Below are 14,790 nucleotides of genomic sequence, written 5' to 3' on the forward strand. Positions count from 1 at the left end.
CGACATGTCAAGCTCGAGCCCGCGCAGTTTACCGCGCCAGACGGGCGCTTTGATCATATCCATTTAGATATCGTCGGACCTTTGCAGCCCAGTAACGGTTTTACGTATTGCCTGACCATGATCGACCGCTTCTCTCGCTGGCCAGAAGCGATTCCTATCGCAGATATTACTGCTCAAACGGTGGCTAAAGCGTTTTATGAGAATTGGATCGCTCGATTCGGTGCACCTCGTATACTTACGACTGATCAAGGCACTCAGTTCGAGTCGCAACTATTTTCGGCCCTGCTCAAATTCTTAGGTTGCAGACGGATTCGCACTACGGCATATCACCCTGCGTCTAACGGCATGGTCGAACGTTGGCACCGTTCATTGAAGGCGGCCATTATGTGCCATGACTCTCCCGATTGGACTAAGGTTCTCCCGACCGTTCTACTTGGTTTACGTACGCACGTACGTCTCGACACCAAAGTCTCGCCTGCCGAGTTTCTCTACGGCACCGTCTTAAGAATCCCTGGTGAATTCTTTCTCCAGGAGGACTTCTCTCCGGATCCTCAGATCTTTGTCGAAGATTTCCGGCAGCACATGCGTCGGGTGAAGCCAGTTCCGGTCGCGCATCATTATAAAAAACGCGCATTTGTTTTTAAGGATCTATTTTCCTGCTCTCATGTTTTCCTACGCAAGGACAACGTTAAGAAGCCCTTGGAGCGACCGTACTCCGGCCCCTACAAGGTGCTCGAACGTACCACCGACAAAGTTTTTTCTATTGAGGTCAACGGCAGACCTGTGTCAATTTCCGTTGAACGTCTTAAACCCGCGCACCTCTTACCCGGCGATTCAGACGATCCCCCGTTAGTTAAGGTTCCGTCATCGTCCGAGCAAGCGGATAAGACTCCGACCTCTGTAAATCCTCCTCAAGGATCTCTGAAAACGTACTCCGGTCCAAAGAAAAAAGTGCAATTCAAGTTGTAACATTAAAGACTGTGAGAATTCCGTCACTAAGTATATAGTCTTGCGTGCGCTAGTTTTAAGCCCACATTTTTGTATTAGTCTTAAGCGTTTTGTTCTTGTATCAATTAGTATTCTTTATTGTTCCGTCTAGTCTGCGTCTACTCATTAGTTCTAAGCAGCGTTACGTTCAAAGAATTTCTATTTTCTAGTACCTTTCGTACTCAAGTTGCGTCTACTCTCTAGTTCTAAGCAGCGTTACGTTTAAGAAATTTTATACCTCTTCGTTTTGCAATTGCATTCAACCTGCGTATACTACATAGTTGTAAGCAACGTTAACTTGTAAAAGATTGTTCCTACCGCAACGAATTGTGATATTATTTATAGCCACTTAAGTGCCTATTGTAAACATTCTCTCCATCGTTAACACTCGGGGGGGAGTGTGTGGCGACTAGCCATGCGCATCTATGTATCGCATGACCCGCGCCTACGTGGCGCTGTGGGTCCTTCTTCTTCCGGCGGGAAATTAGTCCGCCATTGGTCTCGCGCTCCGCTACACGCCTTACCGGCGTGCTCTGTAATATCTTTCCTCCGTTCCAATAAATGTTGTTACTGTTTGACTCCAGTGTCCTGTTAGTTATCCCGGTAACACACGGAAGTCGTAGGGACTTCCGTGCGACGATCCCTCACACGATCTTAACTTTAATTACGCCACGTGCGTGATAACATTCATACTTATCCCTACACACAAATGACGCCGCCGCCACCTATCGGCGGCCCACGGTAACTGCTTCGCTCAGCAACCAATGGCGGAAAAATTCAAACGTTATTGTTTATAACATTGACATTTTCTATTGCTTTTGTTGATAGAACGATTGCTCCTCGCTTGCTTTGTAGTGATATTCAATTGTTCCACTCGTATAATTAATTTTCTTTAATATTTTAGCAATAAACCACTCGTTTTCTTAAACAAACGTATTTCCTGCAGTCCCCTGCGAGTATATTCAACATAAAACGATTGCTCCTTTGTTGCTTAGCGTTGCTCCATGATTACTTTCGTCGTTTATTGCATTTGTATTGAAAAATTAACAAATTATTAATTTCACAAGTGACGCCGCCGCTACCTATCGGCGGCCCACAGTAACTGCTTCGCTCGGCAACCAATGGCGGAAAAATTCAAACGTTATTGTTTATAACACTGACATTTTCTATTGCTTTTGTTGATAGAACGATTGCTCCTCGCTTGCTCTGTAGTGATATTCAATTGCTCCACTCGTATAATTAATTTTCTTTAATATTTCAGCAATAAACCATTCGTTTTCTTAAACAAACGTATTTCTTGCAGTCCCCTGCGAGTATATGTAACATAAAACGATTGCTCCTTTGTTGCTTAGCGTTGCTCCATAATTACTTTCGTGATTTATTGCATTTTTATTTAAAAATTAACAAATTATCAATTTTACAAGTGACGCCGCCGCCACCTATTGGCGGCCCACGGTAACTGCTTCGCTCGGCAACCAATGGTGGAAAAATTCAAACGTTATTGTTTATAATATTGACATTTTTTATTGCTTTTGTTGATAGAACGATTGCTCCTCGCTTGCTCTGTAGTGATATTCAATTGCTCCATTCGTATAATTAATTTTCTTTAATATTTTAGCAATAAACCATTTGTCTTCTTAAACAAACGTATTTCCTGCAGTCCCCTGCGAGTATATTCAACATAAAACGATTGCTCCTTTGTTGCTTAGCGTTGCTCCATGATTACTTTCGTGGTTTATTCCATTTTTATTGAAAAATTAACAAATTATTAATTTCACAAGTGATGCCGCCACCACCTATCGGCGGCCTACCGTAACTGCTTTGCTCGGCAACCGATGGCAGAAATATTCAAACGTTATTGTTTATAACATTGACATTTTCTATTGCTTTTGTTGAAAGAACGATTGCTCCTCGCTTGCTCTATAGAGATAGAGATCCTATACTATAGACTGGCCAATTTTAGGAATGTGTCCAGAATATGGTGGCGATATGTCGTAAACTCGATTTGTGTGTGCGCGTTTGTTTATCGCTGTCGTCTGTTATTATTTGCTATTGGAAATGTCTTATTTTATCACGTTGCAATTGACCACAGCCATTTACAGCGATCGGTGTTTAGAGTTTTCCAGAAATCAGATCCAAAATTAGATCCATAAATCAGAAAATTTTATATTAAATTAGTCAATTAATGATTATTGAGCAAGTAATTGAGCACCACTTCTTGTCACTTACTATAAGTACATAGCGTTACTTTTTATGAAAAATTAAGTAAAAACATACTTTTTTGTGGTATTTAATAAAGAAAACATTTTTAAATAAATTTCAATCAATCAGCATCATTCTTCAGACAAAAGTAAAATTGCATAAACGCCTCGTTGCTTAAAAAAAAAACAGCGCGGCTTATGCATATTATCGAGTGAATGGCATAAAGTTCTATTAGTCCAATGTTTGTCTAAAAGACAATGCTGATTAACTGGAATTTAGTCAAGAATATCTTCTTTATTAATCATTGTAGAGAAAAATGACTCAGAACTTTTTTACTTAAGTCTTCATTAAAAAATAAGGCCATATATGTATATACATATACTTAGTGGGCGATAGCTAATTAACACCCTTTATATTATAGATTACAAACTTTAAAAAAATTAACCTTTTCCGTTTTGAAAAAAATGTTAGAACTGCGGACAAAAGAAGACTTAAAGTGTGAAACTGAACTTACAAAGAATATTGTAATTATTGACGAACATAAGCAAAAAGATGGAAATGTCAGCAGTGTAGAAGAAAAAGAAAATTGTTCTATTGTTTCTTGGAAAAATTCCATTGACTTAAATGACCCATGCACTTGGTTTCCAATTTCGGATAAAATTAAATGCTACCTTATCCTCAGCAAAGAATCACATCAAGGAAGAAATGCTAATTTTGAATTAAGTGCACGAGATTGTGGCAACGGCACAATAGTAAAATTTAATCCTGGCTGGTTCGACAAAAACAAGAAAAACGGTGAAAAAATGTCGCGTACATGGCTCATCTATTGTAAAAAAAGACAATGTTTGTATTGCTTTCCTTGCTTACTATTTGAAACTGATCAATTGTCAAAATTTAGTAAACCTGAAGAAGGCTTCTTTAATTGGAAGAAATTAAATCCAAAAATTTTTGAGCATGAAAACAAACCGGCTTATTGAACGAACTATTTGAAATGGCAAAAGCTGAAAAGTGATTTAAAAATGTCAGCATCCATAGACCGAGACTTGCAACAACAAATATTGACCGAGAAAGAAAAATGGCGTCATGTTTTAAAAGCTATTGTTGAAACTTTTATTCTGTGCTCAAAATAATATCGCTCTGAGAGGACATGGACAACTGGGAGAAAAAGACTGCGGTATTTTTTTAAATCTTATAGAACTTATTAGTCGACACGATAAAATTCTTGCGGAACATCTTTCAAACAATAGACGCGTTACTTATCTTTCACCACAAATACAGAACGAATTTATTCATTTGCTGGGAGAGCACGTTCGTGAAAAAATTATCAGTGATATAAAAGAAGCAAAATATTTTACCATAATCTTTGACTGCACCCCAGACATCTCTCATGTAGAACAGATGTCTCAAGTTATTAGATATGTTGATAAGGAATGTAATATTCGCGAAAGTTTTATTGATTTTATTGATACTGTAGACAAAACAGGAGAGGGTTTGGCGCAAGTTATATTAGAAAAATTAAAACACGACGGTCTAGAAATAGAAAACTGCCGCGGTCAGGCCTATGATAATGGGGCGAATATGGTCGGTAAATATAAAGGTGTCCAAAGTCATATTTTAAGTATTGAAAAGTCTGCTAAATTTATGCCGTGTGCTGCTCATAAATTGAATTTGGTTGGTGTTCATGCTGCAAGTGTTTCAGTAGAAATGGTAAACTTTTTCGGTATCGTGCAGCAGATTTACGTCTTCTCTTCATTAACAACGCGCTGAAATTTATTGACAAGTAAATATAAACATAAACTGACTTTAAAAACGCATTCTGATACAAGATGGGCTTCAAAGTATAATGCAGTAAATTCCTTACTAACCGAATTTGGAAATGTTCTCAATGCATTGAACAAGATTTCAATGGATAAATTGTACGGAGATGGTATGTTTACTGCGAGAGGATTGCTGAAATTGCTGGATTTTGAGTTCGTGTTTAATTTAGTACTTTGGGAATCTATATTAAATCACATTCATCGACGTAATAAATCTTTGCAAAGTATAGAATTGACACAAAGTAACGTATTAAAAGTAAAACAAATTCATTGAAGAACGCAATTTCATCAATTCGTAATCGTGGAATTGAGTCAATGAAACAAAAAGCAGCATCTATATGTGTACATTGCGATATCGATCCCAAATTTAAAGAAGTCTGTTTGAGAAAAAAGAAACAATTAAGTGGCGAATTAGCTTCTGATGAAACTCTTGATAAAGAACGTAAGATTCAACAACAAATGTTTTTGATATGCGATAGACTATTAATGGAACTGCACGATCGTTTTCTTGCGACCACGGACATAATGGATATGTTCAATATTTTAAGTGACAAAATTTTAACAATGACGGACGACGACATCACTCAGAAATCAATTACTCTCGTTAAAGAATTCCCCAAAGATTTCGACGCAGATGAATTAGTAAGTGAATTGCTGTCTTACAAATATCTTATACCAGAAATTATGAATAATCTTAATAAAAATAATAATAATAATCAAAGTACAATAATTTTAATTGTAAAGGAATTTTTCAAATTAAATTTGCAAAATGTATACCCTAATTTAAGTAATGCATATAGACTTTTTTAACTTTCCCTGTAACTGTAGTAAGTTGCGAGAGGAGTTTTAGCAAATTAAAAATAATTAAAAATTACTTACGATCGACAATGACACAAGGACGTTTAACAAACTTGGCGATTTTAAGTATAGAGCGCGATATATCTTATTCTATTAATTATGACGAGATTGTAAATGAATTCGCAGAAAAGAAATGTCATAAAATTAATATGTAACTGCAAGAGAACAATATTTATGACCTACAATTTTATTATAAACATGCAAATATATTACAAAATAAAACAACAATTTTGCATTCTTTTTCTGTCCAAAGGCGGCATTTTTGAAAATCCCCCCGAGCGGCATTTTTTCTTGCTACGCCACTGGTTTTATTTTTATTACTTTCATTAAATTTTTCCGCGTACCAATATTTATTACTTACATTACGTACATATATATATATATATATATATATATATATATATATATACAGGGTGTTTGGTAAAGATTTATGCAATTTTTATAAGCAGGTAGAGCGCATTAAGCTGAACATAAAATCCTCATCGTTTTTCCATTTTCACAATAGTTAACGAGTTATAGACTTGTAAAATTTTCTGTATTAGCCCGGCCTACCGGCAAATGCAAGCACGCCGAGCGCCCGACCGCGGCGGCCGCCCCTCCCTAGCGCTTGAACCTTGAGATTGCTAGGCGCGCGGAGGGAGTTGTTACAACAAGCGGCAATGGCTACGCACAATGTGTACGTGTACATACATGTGTACAAAAAAATATCAGTTCTAATGCTTAAAGAAGCAATTACTAAATTTATTTTTTTTTTTTAATAAATAATGATTATTTTTAATAAAAAATTTTTTTTGGTGATAGTCTTAAATGTCGTAAACTGTCATAAATTTTAAAAGAAGCTATTATCATGTGCTCAAAAAACAAATTTATCCTTCTTTAAACAACATTAGAAAATTTTATCGATTAAAATGGAAATAACAACCAAAGAAAATGTTTGTTTCAACTTTATATTCTTAATTAAAAATTAAATAACGAGGATATTTATATTTTTAATAAAATTAATCCTTGTGATAGACTTATAATACACGGAAAAAACTTTATGGTAAAAATTACTCTGGTAAGTAATAAACGCGTGACAAGGAGAAATTATGAAAATTTTTATTACGTTTTTCATCAAATTACGATAATATTTACATTACTTATATGATATAATTCTCTGAAATTTCTTCTTACAGTTCGTGGTTACTATCATAAATAATAAATCATATATAATTTTACTATAAAATTTTCTCCGTGTAGATTTACGAATATATGAATTTATTAAATGTTTGAAAACTTATAAACAATATTTATTTAATTCAAGAAAATTTAGTATGTAATGTGTGTGTATTTGGTGTGCGTGTGCGTGTGCGTGGGCGTGTGTTTGTGTGTGTGCGTGTGCGTGTGCGCGCGTGTGTGTGTGTGGTGTATGTACGTACATACGCGAGAAAAGAATAATCACTTTGTGACAGGAAAATGAATAATCATTCCTTAGTTCGCGATTTTATATCACTATTATTATTCATGCTGATTACTATACAATACACGCACACGTAGAAAAATATGATTCTAGTTTTAAGAAAATCAATTATTCATTTTTAATTTTATTTTTTTTTAATAATTATCTTATTTTTAATGGTTGAAAAGAATATTATATTGATAATAAACACCTCACTTTACACAAAACAAATAATGTTTAACATTTTCGTGTATGTATCACACACACACACACACACACCAAATACACACACATTACATACTAAAATTTTCTTGAATTAAATAAATATTGTTTATAAGTTTTCAAACATTTAATAAATTCATATATTTGTAAATCTACACGGAAAAAATTTTATAGTAAAATTATGTATGATTTATTATTTATGATAGTAACCACGAACTGTAAGAAGAAATTTCAGAGAATTATATCATATAAGTAGTGTAAATATTATCGTAATTTGATGAAGAACATAATAAAAATTTTCCTCCTTAGCACGCGTTTACTACTTACCATAGTAATTTTTACCACAAAGTTTTTTCCGTGTATTATAAGTCTATCACAAGGATTAATTTTATTAAAAATATAAATATCCTCGTTATTTAATTTTTAATTAAGAATATAAAGTTGAAACAAATTAAGAATATAAAGTTGAAACATTTTATTTGGTTGTTATTTCCATTTTAATCGATAAAATTTTCTAATGTTTAAAGAAGGATAAATTTGTTTTTGAGCACATGATAATAGCTTCTTTTAAAATTTATGACAGTTTACGACATTTAAGACTATCACCAAAAAAAATTTTTTATTAAAAATAATCATTATTTATTAAAAAAAAAAAATAAATTTAGTAATTGCTTCTTTAAGCATTAGAACTGATATTTTTTTGTACACATGTATGTACACGTACACATTGTGCGTAGCCATTGCCGCTTGTTGTAACAACTCCCTCCGCGCGCCTAGCAATCTCAAGGTTCAAGCGCTAGGGAGGGGCGGCCGCCGCGGTCGGGCGCTCGGCGTGCTTGCATTTGCCGGTAGGCCGGGCTAATACAGAAAATTTTACAAGTCTATAACTCGTTAACTATTGTGAAAATGGAAAAACGATGAGGATTTTATGTTCAGCTTAATGCGCTTTACCTGCTTATAAAAATTGCATAAATCTTTACCAAACACCCTGTATATATATATATATATATGGGACATTCTCTGTCAACCGGACTCCCCTCCTTTCATTACGAAAAAATCTTAAAAATTTTTACTAGTAACCAAAATGTAGCTTATAACTTTAACTTTCAAAAGCACTTTTAAAAAATCCAATATGGCGGCTCCAGTACGGCGGCTAGAAACTGTGTACACACTAGAAAATTTTACTTATATGTGAATTTATCATTCGAATCATGAACGTCTACAGGAAAAGCATTTTCAAAGGTATTCAAGGGTGTTCTTTCGAAATCTGGCGTCAATTTTTTATTTCATAGATCCCTGAGGATTGGAAATAAGGGTGGAAGGCGTGATTTCACGATTTTTCAAGTTTTCTGTTATTAATCAGAAAACAAAAAGTTTTTATTACATATTTCAACTAGTTCTCGGAAAATCCATACGTACTCTATTTTCTTAGAGTGAGAAGGTAGGAGGTGGATTTTTTCAAAAATGATGTGATAAAATACAGGTACAGAACGTGTGATGTAACATTCTCGACGTTTCTCTGCATGCTTATATCGAATTTGGATATAAAATGACCATATCTTGTTACCTCTCATTCAGTTTTGTAAAATTTAAAATGGCGGACCAAAAAGTGGAAGAGGCTTCAATTTTTATAAAACTTAAAATGTGATAAAATTAAAGATTTACATCAGTTTGTTTTGTATCAGAAATCTTGGATGTAAACCTTTAATTTTTTTCCGTCATACATTTATCTACATATTGATTCCGCTAAAATATGGTAATAGCATTTAACTGAAATGTTATATTCGCGAACTATACAGAAATTTTAGTTAATGCAATTGTTACATCCGGTGGACTTAACGTTTTTCTTCTCGTTGTCCTTGTAAGGAAAATAATTAAGTAAGAAGAATCGTATTCTAACGGTCGCCGAGACCAAGAGATTTGCAGAGGATCGCTCTATCGTCACGCACAAATTTGTGAGATAGCGACAACTTAAAATTTCATTTTTTTTTTTTAGGAATAATAAATATATAAACCGAAGGAAATAGCCATCAAATAAATGCACAGTTCTCCATCTGTAAACTATTTCGAGAGCGACCGTTAAATATGATTTAATTCTTTTGGGAAGTCTAGGGCAATGTAGAGCCTAGAATAGAAAAATAAATAATAACTATCTTTATTACTGAACCATACTCTAACAATGCCCTGCATCGATACCCGACGCTAGCAAAAGGGAAGGGAAGTACTAAAACTCAACGAAATTAAAGTCTTTAAACAAGGAACCTCCGGAAACTATAAAAATTTATTATTCGAAGCAAAAACGCTGTCCGCGCTCAATCAATAACTAAAAGTACGTTTCTCATTAAATAATCCACAAGAAGACATAAAGACCCTTTTTTTGCTTGTTTGAGTGATCTATAGATAAGACGAGTGAAAATTATGAAAACCCCTCTCCTATACTCAAAACCCAAAATAAATCGGGCGGAGACGAGAAGAGATGGACCAATAGTTGATCATCTCTACGAAATAATAATTTCGCGAGTTTCCAATAGATAAGCTCCAAATTTTGTGGTTTTGGAAGGGTCTACCAATCCAAGAATGACACCGCCTACATCTCAACCCTTCCCTTCGAGAAATTTAGTATAAAATCGCAATTTTAAAGACCGCGAGCAGCTTTTTCTTTCTTTTTGCCTTATACCGAGTGCGCGTAAGTCTGTATCTCACCGAGTCCGGGTGTTAGTGAACAGTCGAGACACAAGTGAACTCCAGTGAGTAAGTGAGAAAAACCTTCAACACCTCTGGGACTAAAGGCCCTGAGGAGTCGACTTCTATCCACCCCGACTCAACCTTTGACTGGCTTCGAGTGACTCAGCCTCCAGGAGCGACTCCGAGTCTGACAATCTGATCTGTAGTATCCACTCCGACAAGTAATAAGTCCTCAGACATAGATTTTTACCGGGAACCGTTTTGCACTGGGTATTATAAAATTAAAAAATTATAGTGGACGATAGTTTTTTCCACCGTAACCGCTCAAACTCGAAGCGGTCTTGGAGACGGGCAATCAGGCGGGCTCGCGCTTATCCAAACCCTATTCAACACATATCTCTTGTCGCGTTCTTCATCTTTGGTGGGAATCTCGGATTTCAACCCTGTGACTCGAGAGTCCGACCGGCCGTTCCGGTGCGTGGATTCCGAGGCTGTCGCTCGAGAGTCCGGCCGGGCGTTCCGGTGCGCGGATTCCGAGGCTGTCGCTCGAGAGTCCGACCGGCCGTTCCGGTGCGCGGATTCAGAGATTAGCGTTCAACACCCCGAGGATAGCGATCAAAATTCTGACCACAGCATGCAAAATTCCGAGAAACAATTTGCGGTTTCGAATTGCGATCTTAAGGAATCACCACTTTCTCCACCTTCCCTCCTTTCAACTTACTATTCTCCCATTAGTTCCCCGAACCTAAACAAGTTCCACCCCCACCTTCACCCGCATCATCCCTCGAATTCTTTGCCGAATTTCCTCTTCTACCTCTCCGTCCGCGATACTATTACTACGACGCACCCAAAATTCATTCCGCGAATTAATAGAGTTATTCCCTCAGAAGACTGATCCCCTTCTCCACCATTTCCGCGATCTCACTATTAATCCGGAAGCGACTGATCTGGAAGTTCTTTTAGAGATTTTATCTGCACTCGTTCCTAAGGACCCAATCCTCGTATTTACCCTTTATTATTACAATTCTTCCGCTATCCCCGCTGATTTCTTTTACAACTTTTTTCCCCTTTCATACGTCACCATAGAAGAATTACCCTAAAACTCACATCTCTCCTCGATTTAGTCAAAGAAATAATCATGTAATAGGAATTAGCTTTTATCCGAAATTGATGGTTGTTATTTCAAAGATATACTTATGTATCGGAATATTACTCAATATCCAAATTGTTAGTTGTAATTATGATAGCCGATTTTTAAAGTTATTATTTTGTAATTATGATAGCCGATTTTTTCAAATTATTATTCTGTCATTATGAAACCCGATCTTAAAATTTTCATTTGTCAGTATTCTTATTTTGCCATTATGTTAGCCAGCACTAAAATTATTATTATGTCCATACAAACCTATCCACGATTAAACCAGCACTGTTAATAATATCTTTATAAACAACACGACTTATTTTAGCGCTTATTTTAGTGTACTTATGTTAGAATAAACTTTTTGCATATAGTTTTAAGAAATTACATTGGTTATTTAAATTCAAAGACCACCCCCAGATCTCCACTTCCTGATCAAAGATTGCACCAGGTCCAGTCCCGAGTTGAAGTGATTCAATTCAATGACTCAAAACTTGGACCACGAGTGCATGACCCAGAAACAGGTTATAACGAGCTTGAAAGGGCACGCTGACCCATATTCTGCGTTGCAAAAAGTGCGTTCGACCCAGGGCACCTACCCTTTCTTAATTTGCGTGCCTACGGAAATTGTAAGTTTCGTTACGTTCTTCCTTGCCTTACCTGCGTCTCTCCGAAGTATCCCTCCACCATTTGAAACAAATTAAATCTCTTAAAGCTGGACGTAACACAATTTTGACTTCTATTTTTAACCGTTCAATAGCATTTTTAAGAGTATTCGAGGGTGCTCTTTCGGAATCTGGCGTCAATTTTTGATTTCATAGATCCATAAGAATTGGAAATAAGAGTGGAAGGCGTGATTTCACGATTTTTCAAGTTTTCCGTTATCACTTTCTTATCTGCTATCTTGAATCCGCCATTTTGAATTTTAAAAAAGTAATATCAGATTCGTAATCAGTGATCCCAGAAACCCCCATATTTTAAATTTTATGAAAATTGAAGCCTCTTTTACTTTTTTCCGCCATCTTGGATCCGCCATTTTAAATTTTACAAAACTGAATGGGAGGTAACAAGATATGGTCATTTTATATCCAAATTCGATATAAGCATGCAGAGAAACGTCGAGAATGTTATATCACACGCTCTGTACCTGTATTTTATCACATTATTTTAGAAAAAATCTACCTTTACCCCTAATTTTCACTTTGAAAAAATAGAGTAGGTATGGATTTTCTGAGAACTAGTAAGTTGAAATATGTAATAGAAACTTTTTGTTTCGCTGATTAATAACAGAAAACTTAAAAAATCGTGAAATCACGCCTTCCACCCTTATTTCTAACCTTTAGGGATCCTTGAAATAAAAAATTGACGCCAGATTTTGAAAGAACACCTTTGAATACTCTTGAAAATGCTTTTCCTGTAGGAGTTTATCACGATTCAAACAATAAATTCACATACAAGTGAAATTTTCTGGTGTGTACACAGTTTCCAGCTGCCGTACTGAAGCTGCCATATTGGATTTTTCAAAACGCCACAGTGCTTTCAAAAGTTAAAGTTATAAGCTACATTTTGGTTACTAGCAGAAATTTTCAAGATTTTTTTCGGGCCTCACTCCACACACATGCATACGCACGCACGCACGCACGCACGCACGCACGCACGCACGCACGCACGCACGCACGCACGCACGCACGCACGCACGCACGCACGCACGCACGCACGCACGCACGCACGCACGCACGCACGCACGCACGCACGCACGCACGCACGCACGCACGCACGCACGCACGCACGCACGCACGCACGCACGCACGCACGCACGCACGCACGCACGCACGCACGCACGCACGCACGCACGCACGCACACACACACACACACACACACACACACATATTATAGAAGATATTATAACAATATTTTCAGTATATTATGTACGGTATATATATTTACAGTATAGTAATCAAAATAAAGACATTATTTCGTCATTTTTGGTGACGTTACATTTTTTGACGCTAAAAATAAACCTTAAGCATTAAAAGGTATTTAGATTGCATAACTCAAAAGTAAATTCTAAGAATATATGAGAAATAATATACCCAAGCAATACATATTAGTTAAGATAACAAACTGATATCAATTTGAGGTCAAATAAAACGAAGTCATTTTGACGGCAATCAGTCCTTCGATAATGATCAATTTTTGATGTCATTTGGTCGTCAAAATGACATCATATTGACCATTTTATAAAAATTTATCCATAAACTTGCATAGCTACATAATTATTGTTTTAAAGAAAATTCCAATCACAATTTATAATAGAAATGCGACTGGGTAGTAACGGGTACAGACAGCGAAAAATTGTTCATAATATTACTACACACAGCAAAGTAAAAAATATTTTTGGCAATGTAATACATGATTTTCATGTAATTTTTTTTTGTACAATCGAATGGCTATTAAATCACTATTTTTTTTAGTCGATTTTCGTAATTTCTTTAAACAAATTTTGTTATAAACAAATTCAAACAATTTTTTTACGCCTAAAATGTTCTTTTAACCTAAATGAACCCATATAACATCGGATATTCTATGTATATGCATTTTTTTTCCATAATGTGAAAAAAATATCTTGTATGTTAAACGTATATACATCTCACATACATGATTCGAATATACATTATGGTATATAAAGTGTATATCCATTAATGTATTTGATATGTATATACAGCGCACAATGTTAAATGTATATACATCTCACATACATGATTCGAATATACATTATAGTATATAAAGTGTATATCCATTAATGTATTTGATATGTATATACAGCGCACAATGTTAAATGTATATACATCTCACATACATGATTCGAATATACATTATAGTATATAAAGTGTATATCCATTAATGTATTTGATATGTATATATAGCGCACAATGTTAAATGTATATACATTTCACATACATGATTCGAATATACATTATGGTATATAAAGTGCATATCCATTAATGTATTTGATATGTATGTACAGCGCACAATGTTAAATGTATATACATCTTACATACATGATTCGAATATACATTATAGTATATAAAGCGTATATCCATTAATGTATTTGATAGGTATATACAGCGCACAATGTTAAATGTATATACATCTCACATACATGATTCAAATATACATTATGGTATATAAAGTGTATATCTATTAATGTATTTGATATGTATGTACAGCGTACAATGTTAAATGTATATACATCTCACATACATGATTCGAATATACATTATGGTATATAAAGTGTATATCCATTAATGTATTTGATATGTATATACAGCGTACAATGTTAAATGTATATACATCTCACATACATGATTCGAATATACATTATGGTATATAAAGTGCATATCCATTAATGTATTTAGTATGTATATACAGCGCACAATGT

At 35.3% G+C, this 14,790-nt stretch overlaps 1 protein-coding gene across 1 annotated transcript; it reads left to right on the top strand.

Annotated features, from left to right (window-relative positions):
• The first annotated feature begins 4,587 nt into the window (after positions 1-4,587).
• Positions 4,588-11,900, top strand: LOC118646359 (zinc finger MYM-type protein 1-like). Its single transcript, XM_036289058.1, has 3 exons — positions 4,588-4,896; positions 5,283-5,648; positions 11,757-11,900. The coding sequence occupies exons 1-3, from the start codon at positions 4,588-4,590 to the stop codon at positions 11,898-11,900; spliced, it is 819 nt and encodes a 272-aa protein (XP_036144951.1).
• Positions 11,901-14,790: the final 2,890 nt, after the last annotated feature.

The sequence above is a fragment of the Monomorium pharaonis genome, chromosome 6 (genome assembly GCF_013373865.1).
Source record: "Monomorium pharaonis isolate MP-MQ-018 chromosome 6, ASM1337386v2, whole genome shotgun sequence".
Lineage (NCBI taxonomy): Eukaryota > Metazoa > Arthropoda > Insecta > Hymenoptera > Formicidae > Monomorium > Monomorium pharaonis.

Coding starts and splice junctions, on each gene's coding strand:
- LOC118646359 (XM_036289058.1), top strand. CDS start 4,588: ATGTCTCAAGTTATTAGATATGTTGATAAGGAATGTAATATTCGCGAA. Junction 4,897..5,282: donor CAAGTGTTTCAGTAGAAATG/GTAAACTTTTTC, acceptor AATTCATTGAAG/AACGCAATTTCATCAATTCG. Junction 5,649..11,756: donor ATTTCGACGCAGATGAATTA/GTAAGTGAATTG, acceptor TTAAATTCAAAG/ACCACCCCCAGATCTCCACT.